This window comes from Desmodus rotundus, chromosome 2, assembly GCF_022682495.2.
Source record: "Desmodus rotundus isolate HL8 chromosome 2, HLdesRot8A.1, whole genome shotgun sequence".
Taxonomy (NCBI): domain Eukaryota; kingdom Metazoa; phylum Chordata; class Mammalia; order Chiroptera; family Phyllostomidae; genus Desmodus; species Desmodus rotundus.
The window spans coordinates 171,189,884-171,211,572 of NC_071388.1; the positions used below are offsets into that span (position 1 = coordinate 171,189,884).

General features: G+C 35.8%; 1 protein-coding gene across 8 annotated transcripts in view; it reads right to left on the reverse strand.

Annotated features, from left to right (window-relative positions):
- The window catches only part of LOC128780253 (tissue factor pathway inhibitor), a 320,921-nt gene that overhangs the window by 116,489 nt on the left and 182,743 nt on the right, over positions 1–21,689 (reverse strand). Inside the window, exons 4-7 of one of the 8 annotated variants that reach the window (XM_053918850.1) lie at positions 20,489–20,665; positions 19,797–19,868; positions 12,115–12,294; positions 10,510–11,414 (exon numbers count right to left, since the gene is read on the reverse strand). The exons of the other annotated variants lie outside the window; for them this stretch is intronic. Of the exons in view, the coding sequence (XP_053774825.1) occupies positions 11,329–11,414; positions 12,115–12,294; positions 19,797–19,868; positions 20,489–20,665 (515 nt within the window). The 3' untranslated portion in view covers positions 10,510–11,328. Of the gene's footprint in view, positions 1–10,509; positions 11,415–12,114; positions 12,295–19,796; positions 19,869–20,488; positions 20,666–21,689 lie in introns of those variants that run through there. 8 annotated transcript variants of the gene reach the window in all.

Consider the following 21,689-nt stretch of genomic DNA (forward strand, 5'->3'; position numbering starts at 1 on the left):
AAAAATTAAAAATGGTTTATTGCATAGATCACTTACCACAAATGGAGCTTGCAGGTCTGGAAGTTGCTCTGGGTGTGTAGGTGAGTGAACAGTGAGTGGATGTGAAGGCCTAGTGCATCACCGTACACCAACGTGGAATACACAGGCGTCGCCACAGACATGAGTAATGTGTTGCATAGGATGTTACAAGGGCTACGATGTCACTAGGGGACAGGAATTTTTCAGGTCCATGATAATTACATGGGACCACTGTGATACAGTGTATGTGGTTGGTCACTGACTGAAAGATGGTTATGTGGCACATGACCATGAATTACTGCTACTTGTTGATGTATATTTTTACATGTAAATTCCAAGAAGAAGAATAAAGCAAACTAAATTCCCACCTATTTCTTTCTGGATTTCTAGGATTAGATATTTTATTAGGTAGCATGTAAGATTACTTAGAACTTTCACTTTGATTAATGTACTTTTTCCAATTCTTATTTAGTTTATTTTTCTAGCTCCTGTGAGAATCAGGAAGTATATGTGTCTCTAAAGCATGAATAAAGAGGTAAGCCCTTTTGCCTTTTATTCATGAATGATAGGTGTTTCTTATATATCTACCTACTAGCATGGGACTTACTTGGTGAAGTAAGTCCCATGCTAGTAACAATTCTGTTTTAAACAGTAGTGTGCAATCTTAGGTCACAATAATTGATCTGCATTATTTAGCATATTTAAAGTAACATTCCCTCTGTACTGTGTATTATTTTGCTTTCATACCTGGACCAAATTTTAGGAGATCAAAATCGAAGCAGAAAGTGTTGGGAGTAGTGAGTTAAAACCATGTTATTTGAAACATACATATTTAAATACATTAAAAATACATATCTCAAAAATCGTTGAAGCAACCCAAGATGTTTAGTTTTAGGAAGAAGTTGTATGTAGTATGTTAAAGCATTTGGCAGACAGCTATGTGGAAAATAAAGTAAATACAATATATTTTGTTCCCGAGAGAATACTTAGGTGAATGAAAATATAGGGGACATAGGTTTTTAGCTTAAAATCAGGATAACTTTCCTACCAATTATAGTTTTAAAATATGGGATAAACTATTTTCTGATAAGGAGTGTGCTCTTTTCTGGAAATAACGAAGCTGGGAGAGTGATGCCATATGGAAGCTGTTCAGGAGACACCCCTCCACTTCTCACCCCCTGACTAATAATAACAATAATGCAACTACATATATAGAAACAATGATAAAAATAAACATAATAATGGTTTATTGAAGGTTTACTTAGTGCCAGGCACTACTCTAACTTTGTTATATTTTTAATCTTTATGAGATAAATAATATTGTTTTCCCATTTAGAGATGGAGATAAATGGTTCAGTCACTGTGCAGATTCAACCAGCTAATAAGTAATAGTGAGATGCAAATTAAAAGTTTCAATTTTGAGCATCAGGTCTTAACTATTATGCCACATGACCTCCCTGTTTCAGATGTCCTGTTACCTTACATGCTCCCGTTCTCATAATGATAGTGTTAATTGTCTCTCTTAGTGAAATAGAACCAATTTTCATGGCCACCCCATCTAGTAATTTTGAAATTATGTATAATCTGAAACCCAGCCATTCTACCTCTATTTTTCATTAAGAAAAAAAAAACTACACTCTGCATTTGTGCACCAGTAGGAATATGCAACGATATCAAGTGAAATATTTTTATAAGAATGTAACATTGAAACCAATTTGAAAATCAACCAACATTTAGTATATAAATACATTGTGGTATAATCATTTGGCAGAATACAATTTGATAAGTAGATATTCATGAATATGTATGAACATAGCCAGAACTAAAAAATAAATTGGTAAGTACAAAATGCAAAATCAAGAATAGTGTGATTTACCTAACTTAGGCAATACATAAAAAAAACACTGTGTATTAAGTGAAGATATGTATGTAGTAAAAGGACACACACTTATGTTACTTTCTTGATCTAGAAAGGAAAGAGTGGAATACAGCTTGGAAAGGCTATAAAAAATAGGACAACCTTTAACTCTATTTGTAATACTTCATATAAGAATGCTACATAAATACTATATATTTATTTTAAATACTATATAGCATAATATAAATACTTTTATAAAAATACATACAACTATAGAAATGTTAACATTGATTAGTTACACATGATTGTTACTTGCATTTTGGTATTTCTTGTACTGCGTCTTGCTTCCAATTTTAAATTAAAAATAAATTAGTATATATAACAGCAACAAAAATTAGACAAAAATGATTTTTACTGCTTATTCTGTCCAAAGTGTTTAATTTTAAAAATGCTAAAATCTGCCTAAAAGAAAGTAAAAGAACAGTTTCACGGCAAGATGATATTTTTTAAAAAGTGAGTTCTTAAAACATTATTTCCTTTGATCATTTTTATCAGAGCCTGAGTAAAGCAGGTTGTCCTTTATTTTCAGGAAACAAAACTGTTCTCTTTCATAGTACAGTTTTCAAAGTCAATGGGCATGAAGGCAAAAAAAGGTCTTTTCTGGCTGACTGCAGTGACAGCTGTACAGATTCAATAACCATTCAGTGTTAATACTGCACCCAGGTGAGACTAAAAGCACTCCTTGTACATACGCAGACTTTTCTTTTCTATAGACTTTCTCACAAAGGGGGTGACCACTTTTAGTGAGATGTGGGGATTTTAGCACACAGCTCTCTTAGCTGCCTGTCCCAAGCACAAATGGTGATGTGTCTTCACAATTTCCCTCTCAGAGGGAGATTTTTTTTGCCTCCATTTTCTTTTTCTGGTGCAGAAAACAAATAAATAGACTTCATTTGGGGGTAGGGCTACTTTACCCTTTATAGACAGAAACATCAGCTCTTTTTAATGTGAACGGTGTGACTGACTAAACTGAAAGCTGTGATAGCACTCGACACCATTGTAAGCTTTGCAACGTTAAGTATGAATCTTCGAACCAATGTTTTGCTGCCCCAGAGGAAGCTCACACAACAAATGTGTTTGGCGTCAGAAAAAAGTCCAGATAGAAAAGGCAGGCCTCCCGTGAGATGGAATTTGATCAGCGGTGAGAAAAGCCTGTTGCATTTGCCCCATCTCTCATCCCAGGTTCTGCCACGTGTAACCTGCACCCACCAGTGAGGAATGCCTTTGTTTTGCTTGCTCACCACATATTCTTTTAAAATTCAAGTTTTATTAGAAGTACTATTTTATTTAGCACAGAATGATAAAGCCATTCTGAACAAAAACTATTCTGTTATTTAAGGGTTTAACTATATGAGCTCCTTCGATTTTTGTACCAACTCTATGGTAGCACACAGTGTTTTAAATAACTTACAATTATGAAATTTAACTACAGAATCCTTGAACTTAACAATTCTGCCATGTGTCATTGTGGTCCCATTGCATTATTTTAAAGACTGTAGTGGATCTCTTCTTGATTGCAGTATGGATCGGTTAACATAGAAATGTAGAAACCTCGATTGAGACACAAAGAGAGGGAAGGGCATGGGAAGTAGAAGCACAATAGCTGGGAGTGAGTGAACAGCCCTGACCCTGAGGGAGATTAACCAACTCTGAGCTCCCCTGGGTTACAGTAAATGATCTCTTTCTGAGGAATAACTGCCTACAGGCCCTTTCAAAGAATGTCAAGTCTCAGAAGGCAATGGAAAGGAATAATCTTGATGTTAGTGTTTCTACGTCAATCAGGACCCTGCTTCTGCATTGGAACGTTGAGATTTGATGTTTATGTATTTAAAAACTGTGTTATTCTTTAGTCATCCAGGTTACATTTGCTGTGCTTCTATATATTTTCTATACTTAAAAATTTTAGATTCTTAATTGTCTGCTCCTTTCATCTTAATTATTTTGTAACACTGTTTTTATTAATTTATTATGACTAGTATTATATTAACGTATATATACATGATGAATCACGCCCATCTGTGTGAATACAGAATGGTGTAAACCAGGAAAGTTTGGTCTTTGTTTACTTCAGGTTTATATAGGAACAAGCCCTCTAATCCCCCAGGATAGACTGTCCTTCCCTTAACCACAGTGGGACTCAGTGACTCTAATGTCATTATAATGAGTAATCTCATAGGCCCACAGACACAACTTATTTTCAGCCTCAAGCTTACCTCCACCACCAGGACAGACACTGGCAAATTGCATGAGAAGTCCATTCTCACACCACAGTATTTAATTCTGAACCTTCCTGGAACATTGTCCGTACATATGCCTACTTGGAATCCCAACTCCACCACCATATAATTTACATGTTGTGTTTGAGGGGCAACTACTTACACCATAAGTTATCTTTCTTATTAAGAATGTTAAGGGAGTTTGACCTCAGAGAGGACAATCCTCATTTCCCCATTCCTCTTGTTTCAGACTTGGGCAGGGAGCTCATCCCTTGAGAGATCCTGCACTCAGAGACCCTGACTGAGGACGGGACCCTGCCCAGAACTTCAGAGTAGAAGGGAGACCAGCCACCACCCTCATTCTTTCCTTCATTACATTCCCACCAATCTGGATAATAGCTTTTTATTTAAAATATTTATTTTATTTTCAAATCCCTTTATTAAACACAAGCCCATGTTTTCACTACTCTTTTTTATGAGAAACCAGGGAAACTATTGTTCAATGTCGTTTGAAATTCTGAAGAAAAATGGCTCACTCACTAGAGCAGTTTTATGATGATCTGTTTCCCTTTGTTTTATGACACACGACACAGCTACAAAAACAAGGATGGTTGGCAGGCAGACTTGGCCAGATTTTTGGTAAGAATCATAAAAATATTGTGAACAGATAAACTTTCTTTTAGAGATTTAAAAACTTTATTCTCATAAGTATATATATCTTTATTAAAATAAAAAATATATTTACTCGAAAATTTCAAAGTGTAAAATAAAATACCATATCAGTTTACCACATGGAAATATTTATTGACCAGCAAACATACGACAAACAGTTCTGGTATCAAAGGAAATAGCAAAGAAGAAGACAGATAGAACTCCTGTCTTCTTGGAGCTTTCGTTTTAATGCCTTGAACTTAAAGCTACTAATGATCACAATTCTATCTCAGTATTTGAAAAGTAGAGCAAAAGAAAGGAAGACAGAGAGAGAGAAAGGTAAAGAGAGAGAGACACACACACACACACACACAGAGGAAGAAAAATAAAGAAGGAATTATTCACACCTTAAAATACAACCTTTTAAAGGGATGTAGGGGCTAAAAAATATTAATATTATGACTCCCACCTTCTGGTCCCAAATTCTGGTACACCAATATTCAAAACAACAGAGACAGATTCAGAGGAAAAAAATCACCACTTTATTACATGTGCAAGGAGATTCACATAACCATGATTTTCCAAAGACAATGAAGCAACGTTGGGATAACTGACAAAAAAGGAGAATGAGATATTAGATTTCAGAATAGAGAATGGATATTTACATGTAGTTGAGAAATAGCAGAAGAAATGGGGCAGGACCATTCTTGCTAAGCATCCTCCAGGGCAGGAAAGGGGTGCTGATCAAAGGCTCTTTATGAGCCCTGTTTCTTAACAAAGAGCTTAAGGTCAATATCCGGAAAGGGGAGCTTCAGGGAAGCCAAATGTTTGTTCCCTTCAGTCCTGCCTTGGAAAATAAGTCAGGTCAGTAAGCTGAAAGGTCCCACTGAAGGACTGTAACTTCGTTTGATTTCCGAAGACAAGCAGTCAAAAGATTTCTAGATGTCCATCGTGGATTATCTGCAAATAGAGTGAAGGAAGGTAGAGACACTCTGACAGGTTATCTTGATCTGAAATTTGAATGTCACTGATGATGTCATCGGGTGTCAGGTAAACTCTGCAGTGTTTACAGAGCGTCAGTCCCTGAGATCATTTACGTGTGATCTGTTGTGACAACCTCACTGAAGTTCACATCAAGTCATTTAGCTGCAATTTGTTTTTGCAAGGCTCAGAAAAAAGTTTTAATTCCCAATTCTTCCAAGGCCAAGGATGGGAGAAAAATGAAACAGTTCAGAGGATGTAGCCAAATATTTAAGAAAACTAGAAAAATTCACGATCTGGTCCAGTTTATAGGTGAAAAATAAAACTTGGAAACCTAAACTAGTATCTAACTTTCTTTACTGTGCATAACATTTTCTATGAAAACACAATTTCTCTTTCTAAAATGTCCTCCACTTTTACCAAAGATAACCATATGAAGACTAATTGATTGCATAAGTCTAGTTTCAATAAATTGAGCCTGATTATTTGCATAAATGCTGGAATGGAAGAGGAAGACGCTGCCCATCTGGCGAGAGCAGAGAAAACACTGTATCTCTATTAGTTTTCAAGAACTTTGAGATTTCAGAGTCCAACTCCTGACAAATTTTGTAACAGGTAGCATGAGCTTATTTTGTAAACCTAAGTAAGGTAAAAATACTTTATTCAACATTAATAACTCTAAAAGACATATCGATCTAGCCAAACCAAACCTAAACTAGCGTAATATCAAATTTTCCCTGTATTGTGGTCCTCAACATTACTCGAGTTAAGTTCTGCTATGGTTCTTAATTTATACAACTGCTCGATTTCCTTGAGTCAAACAGATATTACAACCTACGAATACCCTTATCATTCTATGCATACACATATGTCACAAACAATGTGGGTAGATCACAAACGTAGATCACAAATGGAATTACTAATAATTGTAGGCAACACAAAAGACTTCTCAATTGTCCTTGACAAGTTTGAGGAGCGTAGAAAGGGGGAAGGGGCCAAGGCACAGGAGTTAAAAGTGCCCCTTTTCAGAAAGGAAAACAAAAATCCCATTAGACTTTAAAAAAATCAACTTCCAATTTTGTTGAATTCCTGAACACTTGTTAAATCGTTTAAAACCTGTTCAAACATACCAAATCACACAAAGTTATACCTCAATTACCTTTAAAATGTTTCCACCCTGTTGGGAAATCTTTCATTTTACCTTGTGCCTTTTTAATTTCTCTTGTTAATTAATCTGTTTACATTTAATTGAATGTTTTGTTTTTGTTTTTTATTATTTATGCTGTTACGATTGTCCCAATGTTCTCTCTTTGCCCCTCTCCACCCAGCCAGCCGCCCCCTCCAACCCCGTTTCCACAGACGTTGCCCACACCGTTGTCCATCTCCACGGGTCCCTCACACATGTTCTTTAATCCCTTCACCTTCTTCAAAGAGTCTCCACTTCTGTCCTCCCCTCTCACAGCTGTCAATCTACTTAATGTTTACATTAGCATCTGTAAGACTCCCAGAAGCTCAAAAGCACAGTGTAAAGCCTTCAGACTGGCTATACTTCTCTGCACCTATTTTTCTTAGATGGTCAGTACCAATAAAACAGTTGTGTACTATGAGAGCTCTCCATTGATTTCTAATTTAGAAGTACCTTTTCTCCAATTCAACATCTATATTGTCTGACCAGTAATGATGGGATTTTAATAGTGATGCAAACCAATAGGCCTTTCATAGCTTCACCAAGGAAGCAGAAAAGGCCTCCAAAAAGAGATGCAAAGCCCTGAGAGATCCCAAGGGTCACAGCACAGACTTCCGTCACGCAGGTAGTGAGGACGGTGGAGTGCATATGGTGTCTCTGGTCTGGGGCAGCGTGTGAGACACTTCCAGCCACAAACCTGCTCATTTGTGGCACTGGACGCATGCTCCTGAAATAACACGCTGGACATTTATCTTTGTCTCTGGACATTTTATCTTTGTCATAACTGAAGAACACTACATTATTTTTGAATTATGAGAAACTTCATGAATACAGCAATCATACTTTATTCAAAATACTATACATTTTTTCTTATATTATAAAATATACAATCATTTGAGCAGTTTTTAGAAATGACTTTTTTAAATTTTGAACAGAGATAAAGTATGTAAAATAGGTACATGCTGTATAATGTAATCCTTTAAAAATTTATATTTATATGCATTTGATTTGCAAAACAAAACAAGACAGTACTGCCAGGGGGCTTTTTGATTAAAAACACAGGAAGAATAATATCTGCCTGCATTAAACATTGAAGCCATCTTGATATGTTTTTTTTTAAAGGTTTTATTTATTTATTTTTAGAGAAGTGGAAGGGAAGGAGAAAGGGAGAGAAACATCAATGTGAGGTTGCCTCTCATGCACCCCCTAATGGGGATCTGTCCCACACCCAGGCATGTGCCCTAACTGGGAATCGAACTGGTGCCCCTTTGGTTTGGAGGCCTGTGCTCAATCCACTGAGCTACACCAGCCAGGGCTTGATATAAGTTTTATCGAGCTAAACAAGGAACCCTTGAATGTTTATTAGAGAAAACAATTAGTCAATTTGTTACCAAACTAAATAGTGGTTCAGCTACCTGCTGCCATCAAAAGGTCAACTCTGGAGGTAGAGGCTGGTGAGAACGGAAAGGCTTTTTACTCAAATGCACAAGGATCTGGAAGGATGGGGGGCTCTCAGTCATCAGGCTCATCTTGTCCATATCACACACACAAAACCCCATGATTCCCAGCAAAACCAAAGAAAAGGCAGGGCCAGGAGTTCCTGCTTCATTTTAAAGGACAATCCTTTGGAGCCCAAGGCAGCTAAGTGGTCACCCAGGTAGCTCAGTTTATTCCCAGCTTCTGTATGGTTTCAGGCTCCCTCCTGGAGTCTGAGTGGGGTGGCGGCACCACCATTGGCCATGTGGCTTCTGGCAGCAAGGCCCCATGCTCCTGGGTGGTGGAGCTGGCAAAGGCACTGGCAAATGCTCCACTAGGTCAGCAAGAGAGAGACCACTTCCTGGAGGCCATGGGCCACACAACTACAGTCACATGGCCCATGGAGAGGGCTGGCCATAGGCAAGAGAGTTTCCTTTGTTTTCCTGGGTTTATATTAGTTTCAGGTGTGGAATGGACCAGGTGCTTCCTCATAATGACCAATTAACTTCCCTGATGTCTGCATGCTCTGCAAAGGTCCATGCCCTGACCCATCCCTATTTTTCTTCAGGCTAGACTGATAGGCCTCTTTGGTCCAACACCTCTCCCTGTTGGCATTCTGACCTCTATGGTCCTTGTGCCTGCCTTCCCCAGTATCACACCCAATCAGGTACTGGCAGCGGGTAGGAGGGCTTTCCCCCTATTGAATTATCTTGCTTGGCTTGCATGTTCTCAGTGAAAAACTTCCTTGAAATTCAACATCCTTGTCATGGCCCTGGGTGGTCTGTGCAGCTATTGTCTGGCCACTCGCCATGCCCTCAGTGCCTGGGTGAGGAGCATGGCTCAGTGCAGAAGTGGCTCCAGCTGCATCTCCTGGGGGGCCCCTCCTTTTCCTGTCCTTAGTCCGGACAGGCATCTATTGGTATCAGATTCACCAGTGTGCTGTTTATATGTCCTTGCTGGCAGCTTGCTACTTGACTGAAGGAGACTTTACCCCTTCTTCAAAGCTGTCTCTACCCATGTATAAATGACAACAGAACAGAGTTTGCAAAGGATTTCGATTTCCAAAAGTCTCAAATTCTCATTTTAAGTCAGTTACTTATGTGCTGGATATTTAAAGATTTAAAACTTTTCTTAGGTGGACAAATTAATAGTATTTTGCAATGCTGTAAGTGTGATGCTGTGGGGTGAAAATGATTTGTGAATGTATGCTAGGACTTGTCCTGTTGTCTAGAAACATCAGCTGGATTTTACAGCTTCCAACAGCTAGACACTGACTTCAGATGAATGGTCTGGAGAATATCAGATGTTTCAAAAGGAAATCAACATGAATAAGCTGGGTAATTAAAGACATATTCAGTTTATTTTGACTAAACTAAATTTGACTAAATTCAAGAAGATAATTCATATCTTGAAATTAAATCATGGGGATTAGGGTAAGATTAAGGGCCAAAAAGTGAATCCTTGGAGGATTTTGAGTAGTGGAGACATATACTGAATTAATTCATAGGAATTATCAATACTGAGGTGAAGAATGCAGTACGGGTAAAAAACCTGGGAGTTGGACAAACTTTATGAAAAAGGAAGCAATAGTGATTTGGGGTTGATTAGATGTAGAATATAAGAGGAAATATGAAATAAAAATTGGGTTCAATCTTTCAAGCCTGATGAACAGAAAGAATAATGATACTGTTGCTACAGAGTGGTCATTAAGCTAAACTAAGTGGATGAAGTGATTAGTTGTTTCTAGATGACAAGTTCAAAGTTAAATGTGAAGTGTGAGGTGAACAGTACAGAAAGTGAAATGTGTAAGAGGCTGTGGAGATGCCAGATTGTGTGCAGCTCAGCAGAAAAGGAAGAGTGTAGATCCGGAATCAGTGCATTAACTCCAGAGAAATGCTAAAGCCCCAAGAGTGAACAGTGCGTGAATTTTCTAGTAGGACCTTTCGGAGACTTTTCTTTTCCTCTTCTACACAAATAACATGCTTTCTTTAAAAAAAAATTAAGAATTATTTGTTGCATGTGCAAAACCTAATGATGAGTGAATGGGTTTAAGGAGGTTTCAATACTTTTGGTAAGAAAAAATTTTTATTAAACAATAATATTAGGAAGAACATAAGCAGAATTTCCTTTAGCTTGCCATTAAAAACTTCCCTTTTATAGGAATGTTTTTCTTTTCACGATCTGTATTTAACACATAATTTACTCAGCCACATTTCTTGATATAACAAGTCATTAGTGAACAAAGGAGAAAGTTAAATCAGACAACATCAGGCTGGCACATGTCAGAATTGACTCTTCATTGTTCGAATGTGGTTTGGCTCAAGATCCATGGATGTACTGGTTAATGCAAAAGGAGAAGTATGTCTAGGGAGGGTAGCCCATAGTAGAAATCTACTGTTACCAGGTGTTTCCAAATGCACGAGTGAGTCGTCTTTGTCAGAAGAAGGTGCTGGTCACCGTTTTAGATGTGAAAATCCAAAAGTGCTTGTTTTTAATGGCTGTGTTTCTCACTCTGGGCATGGGCTCTGCAGGAGATCATCCTCATGTACATTGTATATGCAAGTAGGAGCAAAACCAAGAACTGACAACATATTATGAAATCGATGAGGACCAGAAAGAAAAACAGATTGATTTGATGTGGCCAGCCCTCTGATAATTTGTCGTTAAATGGTAAATAGAAAGGGATCAAGAGAATAAATAAATCCATACTAATCATTTAATAAATTATAGCCCTAGAGTAAACAATTTGAGTAGATTAGAAAAGGAATGCTGATGAAAATGTCTTAATAACAGGTAATATATGCATAAGAAATTCATGAAAATATTAACTTAAAAGGATTTAAAAAAATAGAAATCATAGGGAAAAGCTTCATCCAAAATGTCTAGATTTCATCATATTTTACTTCCACTAAATACTTTTTTGGTTTATCTTTGATTAATTTTCCATTTAACCCTTTTTTGATGAAACCTACAAAAGGAAAAGAAAGAAATTTATGCATGATAAAATGATTTATTGTGTTATGTTATCTAAAATGTCCTCATTATCTTTTAATATTTAACTTAAAAAAGGAGACTAGTTTAAAAGCCTTTATTTTGTCTATATCTTTGTACAGGACAACCTATTTCTAAGGAAGTCAGTTTGCAGATATAAAAGTTAGCTAGAATGAATCACATGTTCATCTTTATCATTTACTTTCAGTTAGATGTTCATGATCATTTTATTAAAAACATTAAGATGTAGCTGTATGACTGGTGGAGTATAGTTGATTTTATTTACATAATTGACACAATTCTATAAATGTGTAATTTTTATATTCAGAAGAAAATATTTAATTTTATGCATTATAGAAAGGTTAAATATTAGTCTAATTCTTTAAAATGAATATTTAGTATGTAAATTTTAAGAGAATAAAATTATTTTTAAATTAATTATTTTTCTAGGAAGATACATTAAAAGAAATTGCAGGTAATATCCAGCAATATTATCTTAATGTAGTTCCTAATGTAGTTCCCTTGAAAAGGAAACATTTATTAGATAAATTATAACACTTTGTTTCTTATAATAAACAACTAATTTCATATTTTTCATAGATTAAAATTAATTTATCATTTCAATAAAATTGTTTTCTTAAACACTAGTAAATTAATGCAAAGAATGTCTTTTCTACCTCTTCTGCAAGCCCTCAGACATGATTTTCTGGAATTAAAATTGTTTTCATTCCCTCCACATCCACTGTAACTAAATTGGAGACACTTCCTGGCATGTAGATTGTAGTAGAATCTTGTGACATTTGCATTACACAATCCTCTGTCTGCTGGGGTCCGACACCAGTAGGGGACGCGATAGACTAAGAACATGAAGAAAACATAGTAAGTCATTATATGATAGTTAATCTGAGACTTTCATATTACTGTTTATAGATGAGTGCTGTGGCACTTATATGTGAAACAGTAACCTAAATAAATAAAAGTAGTACTTAGTAAAATGCATGTATTTCAATTCCACGAAAATGCTTAACCAATCCCTAAGTGTCTGCTAGACTGAGACCTCCAAAAGATGAAAAACCAGATACATTTGCTAAGGGAAAGAACTGTGAGTACTGTCTATACATAAAACAAAAAACTAGTACATTACAAAAGCAACAACTATTAAACAATTTAACTTCTGATAGTTAGTTAACAATATACCCCCCAAAAAGTATTAATATTTCCGTATGATTTGTTCAAGAATCAACTGTTAAAAAGTCCCGATGAGCAGCACCCTTACTTGTTGTCTGACATCACTGGAGCTGAGGAAGAGGTTCTTCACCTGACTGACAAACTTCTGAATGATGTAATATAATCACAGTGTGAAGTGCGGGAATTCAAGTGTAAAACACTCTAAGCTTCAGAGAAGGAGCACAGAAGAAATGGTTTGACTTAATAGTAAAGTTTTCTCATAAACTGAGACATGAGCTCTAGAAGAGTTACACACACTTGCAAAGGGAAGTATACTGCTGAATCAGTAAGATAAAACACTTACATGTTGAAACCAGACAGACAGGCTGGCCTGGCAGTGGGATTAAACATTCTCAAAACAGAAGATAAAAACACGACTAGGGTGACTCAAGAAGCACTCATTTCCTTAAGGCAAAGCAGAGAACTCGATTCAGCCCAATGGTAGTATTTAGCTTGTGTGGGAATTCCTGTCAGTGAGAGGAAGTTGCTACTCTTTAGCAGCAGAGCCAAACTGCTTGATATTATTTGTGAAGCAACATTGCAGTTATGTTGTTGGGCAGTGAGAAAGCAGCATAAGAAAACTTCAGCGGCTTTGCCAAAGGGTGACATGTGGGACAGCAAATGCAGACAAATATTCAGTATTGTCAGGAGATAGAACTTTGAGGAATCCCATAGCCAAGGACGGCAAATAGGACGTGGAGACAGGAGTAAGCTGTCTGAGGGCAAGTGAACCCCAGATGAATAGTCTGTAAAAGAATATGAATAAAGTGAAACAATTGGGGGTAGAAAAATTAAATCTTAAATTGGTATATTTATGTTTACTGCCTCTTGCCCTGTATATGTTTAAGTAAAGATTGGAATGTCTTGCTACAATGGTGCATATAATAAGAGATGTTATGGAAAATATAAGGGGAGTTGGAATTTTTTTTGGAAGAATGTATGAGAAGACATTTTAGAAGGGTGATATACTTTGCCAAATACAACAACTGTAATCACATAAAGAATATTAAGAAAGTCCCAGGCTCTATAAAACTAGGACACTATCCAAAACCATGTAGTCTAATTCATGCTTTTGTGCATCCTCTTTGGGACGTGTAGTGCATGATCGTTGCCATCACAAATCAAAACTAAAATGCATTGGACGAGAATGCAATCCTAACTTTCTAGAAAATGTTGAAATCTGTTGCCAGCAATAGCTTATGCAGGAGGAATTTTCTAACAGTCTAGGAGAGATACATTGCAACTGAGCCCTCCTACTGTGCAACCTTTTCCAATGCGCGTGCTATTGGATTCTCATCCACTTGAGGGCTGGGGTGTGATGGTTATTATTTGTTACCACTTCCATCTCCATGAACTTCCAAAGTCATCACCGAAGTTTAGGAAAAATACCTTATAAGCAAGTAGCTTGATTTGAGAAACAGAGAAAACAGGAAATTTCTATTCTTTTCTTTTTCTCATTCTTAGCAAGCACCTACTGGTGCATTATAGCAGATACATATGATGAAATATGATTCATACATCCATTTCATTTTAATATTTTTTACGCAAGACATATTAGCCCACAGTAAGTTGCAGATACTATATGAAGATGTACTTGTAAGTTGTACACTTCTTTACAAATGTTAGTTATTATGACTTAATAGCAATGCCATCCAGTACTTGACAATGTCTGACACTGAACAGATCTACACAGAACCAAGGAAAAGGTTCCTTATAATGTCGAACAGGCAAGGAGAAGGCAGAGAGTGGGTTGATTTGAGCGAAAAGGTACAATTGACCAGCACAGATGCTATCAGAGAGAGTTTCACTACCAACTAAAGTCTTAGGCATCACATTGCCTCTGCCTGAAACTGTTACTGTCTCCGAATCATAAGGCGTTTGGCATGTTGCTTCTGACAGCCTGGGATCTGGTGTGCAGACTGAATTATCCCTAGGCAGATACCTGGTCCTACTTGGAGTGTCTGTTCGTGACTGACATGGTGACAGTTTATCTCACTTTATTTGCCCCGATTTTAATTATTACCTACACAGATCATCAAACACCAGTCACCTTTGATCCAGATTAGAGTCGAGGTTCCCAGCATTACAAATAAGGGTATCTTGATAGTGGGTTAAATTTGAAATTAGCCACTAAGGATATAGTATTATGAATAGTTAACATTTAAAAGTTTTAAATAATACAATACATTATCATCAATTGGGAAGATTTTATGAGCCCATTTTGCTTCAGAACATGAATTATACCTGATATGTAAATTGATGCATTTCTCCTCAAATCATTTTAACTCCAAGCAGGAAAATATTATTGGGTGTGCTAGCATAAACAACAGCATCATTAACATAATGAAGCAGATGGTTTCTTAAGGACATTTTAACTCTAAAATTCTTTGAGTTTTGATTATCATCTGGTTTAATCTTCTTCCAAGGTGAGAAAATTAAAATATATTGTAACCCATAAGAGATAAACTTGTCTCTTTTCAGATAACACATTTATTCTAGATAACCACAGGACTTAACTCTTCAGACTCCAGAGCTGGATATGCACAATGAAAGAAAATGTAAAGGTTGAAATAATTAAACAGTGTGATTTTTTGATCGTAGATTATAATTATTCACATAATGTTTAAAGATTTTATTTACTTTTAGACAGATAGGAAGGTAGGGAGAAGAGAGGGAGAGAAACATCAATGTGTGGTTGCCTCTCATGTGCCCCCACTGGGGACCTGGCCTGCAAACCAGGAATGTGCCCTGATAGGGAATTGAACCAGTGACCCTTTGCTTTGCAGGCCAGCACTCAAGCCACTGAGCCACACCAGCCAGGGCTATTCACATAAATATAACATAGAATAAAAAGACACTAACCTGGCTTCTGTTCTTTTTCCAAGGGACTTTACTTACCAAATGCATTCTGTCTCAATCTTTCTGTTAATAACGAGTTGGGAAGTTTCCATTTAGAGAGTATATGATAGGTTTCAGAATTCAGGTAGTTTCTTCCAGGAATTACCATCACCTAGTGTGACTGCTAAATTGTAAGATGGCACTATGAAGTCAGTTTTATATGTGAGGCAGCTTATGTAACCTTTCTTTTAAACTTACACAGTAAACTTTGAATCTTATACTCACTTTAAATCTTTACTGTGATGTCTTTCTTACTGCTCCCATTTTACATGGCTATTTAGCTTTTAATTTTACAAACCAAATTGGGTTTTATGAACCACATTGGGACTTGTAAACTATTTTTGTCTTCTGAGACTGTCTTACGTAATTGAAAAATTAATCTTTCTTTGAATACAAAATTTTTCTTTTTTCTCCCATAATTTTATGGTGAAGAAAAACATATTTTTATTTTTTAATTACAAATTGTCATTATAAATTGTTCAAATAATGCAAAAGTAATGAATAAAAACAGAAGTTCTTCATAATTTGACCCTTTAACTACTATGAATGGTTTGGTATCAAAAATTTTGCCTATGCAAACATATATTACTATACCATCATGTCTTATTATTATACTTGATACTATTTGCTGGGTATGTTTTTACATTTGTTCATATGTATACTTTATTTTTCAAACATATGCACAGTATTTTATTTTTGGTTCAACTGCAGATGTTTAATGTAGTACACTCCATTACTCATGTATGGGCATGTAGATTATTTCTATTTTCTTCAATTCCAGGCAGTGGGTCATGAACATACTTGCACACAGGTTCGATTTATATAGGGGAGATATTTTGAAATGAGAATTGTGCAAAAGGTGTGTGCAAATTATTTTTTGTAGATGCAGCTGAATTTTCCACTAAAATTTTATGTATAGTTATATGCCTGTAATGTTTAAAAGTGCCTAAATATTATTAACAAAATGTAGGCCTTACTATGATGTATTTATTACTATTATTGTTTTTTTTCTTTTCATACACACAGTAGTAGAAGGGTACTATGTAGAACTAGTAATTGCTCATAGCCCCTCAAATGTTCTACAAAATATAATTTACGTAGAATTGAAGATGCATTGATTTTTAAATGCATCATTATTTTATGTGCTGCTTGTAAAGAAAAAAAACAATTACTCTATTACACATTATCATTTCTCAGGTTCATCATAATTTAAGCCTGTTAAAATATGGAGAAATTTGCATCTTAGAATCAATAAAATGTGCTAACTCATATATTTGTGTCAGCACACCAGACTTAAACATATACAAGCACATACAAGTGGAAATGGAATTGATAGCATGCTGTCCATTAGGCCAAAGCTGAGAGGAGGTCTAGTCAGTGACAAGATGATTACTGCAGAGATGTTTTTAGCAGGGAGCAAGCTAAACATTTTCCTAGGCTCCCACTCTACAAAACAGACTATTTTACACTCAGCTTATTCTATGCTGTTGGGGATTCTCCAGAAGCTACTGTCAGTCTTGAATTTTATTTACTTTGTGATGAGCTAGAAAAATAGCAAAGAAATATTAAAAGAATATGCTAGCATGTTGACAGCAATTGTTTCTGTGTATTGGAAATAAGGCTGATTTACTTCAGTTTCTCTGATTTTCATGTTGCATGCAATTATAATGCTCAAAATATATAGCACAATGTATTACCTAATAAATATTAAATAGTTTATATACTAAAGATGTTTTACAGTGACCCCAATGTCCTGTTCTCATAAAGTGCCCTGTGGTCATAAAGAAAAGGCTGGAGATTGGAATATGTTTCTGATTAGGAATGGAGTAAATTTATTTACTACATTAATAAATTTATTATTTACATGAAGTAAATCTGTACAGCAGAAAAACATGTGTCTTTATTCATTAACAAGAATTAAGTAGCATTACAGGGGCAGAAACTGGCATTTCATGTAGAAGAGAAGAGAGGGCAGCCAGTGGGAAAATGTGCAATGTGGAATATGTTTCCAGTGTGTACTAGACCACTTTGCCTAGTGTGAAATGTAGAAGATGGACGACTAGAATATTAAAATTAAAAGGTTGCAGGGGAATAGACTGTGAGGGACCTTGTCTGGACAGAGAAGCCTTCACATATTGTAAAATTGGGTAGATATTTACGGGGTTGGATTTCTTTCTCTAGATGAGTCATTTTCAACCAGTGTGCCACAAAATTTTTAAAACATGCAATGGGTGACTATTTAGTCAGTGGCACTGACCTCTTTTTCCTTAGATTGTCAAATAAATAAATGACAACAGTCAACACAGCAGTAGCTGTCCAGGGTGAATGCCCTGTCTTGAAACATAAATACATAGGTCATGTAACAGAGCTGTATCTTACTGGTTACATCACATAATAAGGTTGAGTTGATTGGTTAATTCTTTGAACCAGAAATCCTTATAAGCAAGCACCAGATTTATTAAAAAGTCCTTTGGAGCAAAGAGGGTAGGTAAAAACTATCACCATTATTATATTTTATAAATCAGTCAAAATTATGCCTTTATTAGTCAGATAGGCAAATATTTTTGGTGGGATGCAGAATTTTAATAATTTGTTTATGTGAGCCCTGAGATGAAAAGACTGAAAACTGCTGGTGTAGATACTGCCTAATCCAGGGGCAGAGCCCACAGTTATCTTCATCCCGGGTTTTTTCTAAATAAAGCCACAGTGCAGATGGACAATAGACATATGAAAAGATGCTCAAGTCACTAACAATCAGAGAAACACAAGTTAAAACCACAGTGAGACATAAGCCCACACCTGTCAGATTGGCTGTCATCAATAAACCCACAAAGAACAATTGTTGAGGATGAGGAGGAAGGGGAACCCTAGTGCTCTGCTTGTGGGAATGCAGATTAGTGTGGTCATTGTGGAAAGCAGTATGGAGTTATCTCAAAAACTTAAAAATGCAACTGCCTTAAAACTTAGCAATTCTATTTCTGGGAATATATCTGAAGAAACCCCAAACACTAACTGAAAAGAATACATGCACCCCTAGTATATAGCAGTATTATTTGCAATAGCCAAGATTTGGAATCAGACGGAGTGCCCACCAGTAGATGGGTGACTGAGAAAGCTGTGGTACATTTACACAATGGAAGACTAATCTGCTTTAAAAATAGAAGGAAATCTTACCTTTTGTGACAGCAAGGCTAGACCTGGAGAGAATTATGCTAAGTGAAATAGCCAGTCAGAAAAAGACAAGTACCATTTGACTTTACGTACATGTGGAATCTAAGGAATGAAATAAAGTAACAAACAAATTAGGAACAGACTCCTAGATGGAAATCAGGTGGACAGCTGCCAGAGGGGAGGGCGTGTCGGTCTGGGTAAAAAAGGTGAAAGGATTAAGCAAAAAACAAACAAACAACCCTCCCCCCACCAAAAAAAAACCCTCTTACAAACAGACAACAGTATGGTGATAACCAGAGGGCAAAGGGGACAGGGGTGGTAGAAGAGTGTAAATGGGGATAAATGGTGACAGAAGGAGACTTGACATGGTATCGGAAGACATAATACAGTATGTGTGTACCACATATAATTGTGTATTGTAGCCCACATAGTTTTATTAACCAATGTCGTCCCAATGAATTCAATAAATAATAAAAATGAAAAGACATTTACATGTCAGAGAAAAAGAAAAAGAAAGAAAGAAAGAAAGAAAGAAAGAAAGAAAGAAAGAAAGAAAGAAAGAAAGAAAAGACGAAAGAAAGGAAGAAAGAAAGGAAGAAAGAAAGAAGGAAAAAGAAGAAAAGAAAAAAAACCATGGTAAAATTAAAACTGTGAACAGCAGTTCAGTGTAACAGCAGAGATTGTGTCCTATGTCACACTCGGTTTAAGAGCACTTACGTCTTCTCTGACACACTGCTGCCATTGTGATTTTAACATCAGACATTGAGATGATAGTTCATAGAATCGTTTTATAAATTAAATTTGGCATAGACTTAAATATCATGTGATATGGAATCAAAAGCCTATTTCAATGCATATTTAAAAATAGATTATGAAAATTATTACTTTTCGGAGATTAAATGTCTTAAAGATTTTGAATCTCAGTATTTTAACACACCTATTATTAAATAACAATAGCGGTATACTTTTTAAATAAATCACAGTTCTAATATGTATTCCACTTTTATTGTTAATATGATAATATTTTTCTGGAAGCAAATTTTTTAAAAAATAAAATTCTTACCTATCTTTATTTTATGCTTGGGAGGTTTGGCAGTCTCGGGGACAGGAACAGGCTGGGTGCTGGTACCTCTCACTGGAAAACATACAGTCAATCAAAGTGTGAGACACCATCACAGGCTCATAAACAAAAGCACAGCACAGCCGTAGTGGTAAGAAAAGCAAGCTTTTAGAAGTTTTATTCACATGGCTATGTTAAATTAGTGCGCAGTGGGTCTTTTAAAAAGTTACTCATATAAAAATAAGATAACATTTGTATGAGTAACTTTGTGATTCTTAGTAAAAAAAAAAGCTTGAGGGTGAATGTTTAAGTCAATCCTTTAATAAATGTTATGGTCACATAAAACTAATTGATTTTAGGTGGAAATTTCCAAAGAACTACTTGCCCTCAAATTTCTATAAACTTAAGGATTTCAGCGGTCCTACTCTTGTGCCTAAATGATAATACAGTTTTCTCAGAAAAGAAAATTAAATAATGTAACCTAAAAACACTCTGTTGGATTTGTGGAAACAATTTTCGTTGTAGTTAGATTTCTTACATACCTGTGTTTAAAATTTTTGTTAACATAATGACTAATTTCTATCAGATTTGCGTGGCTAAAACAAAAGCTAAGTAAACTTCAACATCCGTTACGATGTCATGTTTTTTAAAACATGCCTATAAATGAAGTAAAATCAAATGAGAAATGAACTTACATGGGTTCTCACAGGTGTTCTTGCATTCTTCCAGGGATAGGAAGTTGTTCCTGTTGCCAGGGCACCCACCGTATACGAACCTCTCACACTTCTTTGACTGGTTGTTGTAAAAATACCTAATGAAATAGGCTCGACAGTTTCCAACCTCTTCTTCCAAAAAGCAGAAATCTGGCTTTTCTACAAATCATAAAATATGGGAAGAAAATACTCTTTTTATAAGTAATTTAATTATGTTAATGAAAAGTATAAGAACCTAGTTGTATTGAAGTTACTTAAGAAATAAATATGAAAAATTAAAAGTAAGGTAAAATAACTTTACAATGGTACAATATTAAAATTATTGTGTTTACTGTGACATTTACAATAAGGAGTGCAATTACTGTCACACATTTTGCTATTTGAATTTCAAGTCCTAAAGTTTTCATAGTAAATTAACAAGGCATTAATTATCAACTGTTCTCAAAATTTGAGAGAATAGAAGATACTGAGATATTTTTACCCTTGGATTGGAAGTATAAAATATTATGGCAAAAATTAGATTTGATTATTTTTATTAAGTTTATGTGTATCAACATTAAGGAAAGTCTATACATATTTCATTTGTTTAGGTGTGAGGTCTCATTAGGGAAAAAGTGTAGTGTGTTGATTCAATAAGAGATTTCAGTTAAAAAATTGGAGAAGCTTTGAAAGGTATGGGAGCTTTTCATAGCTATTCTTACAACTTCTTGAATTCTTATGCGGGGTCTAATATCTGTGTTCGGTAGGACACCCTGCACCTTGGTTTCCTATTCTTCCTCCCAGTCAGTGGAAGGGCTGCAACAGTGCAAAGGCAGAAAGGAAGTAGATGTTCAGGGGTTGCAGAGACTTTGGAAAAAGCCTCCCACCCAGCCTTTTTTAGCGCTCCAAAGCGGGCTAACCGCAGCGGTCACAGAAGTCGTGCGACTGTGATTCACGTTACAAGCTTTGTCTACAAGCACACTCTGTAAATAGGAGAACTGAACTTAGTTTTTAAATTATGATAATCACAAAAATTTTCATTATTGAGGACATTTTAACTCTAAAATTCTTTGAGTCTTTGATTATCGTCTGGTTCAATTTTTCAAGGAGAGGAAATTAAAATTTTTTGCAACCCATAAGAGATAAGCTTGTCTGCTTTCAGATAACATATTTATTCTAGTTAAATATAGGACTTGAATCTTCA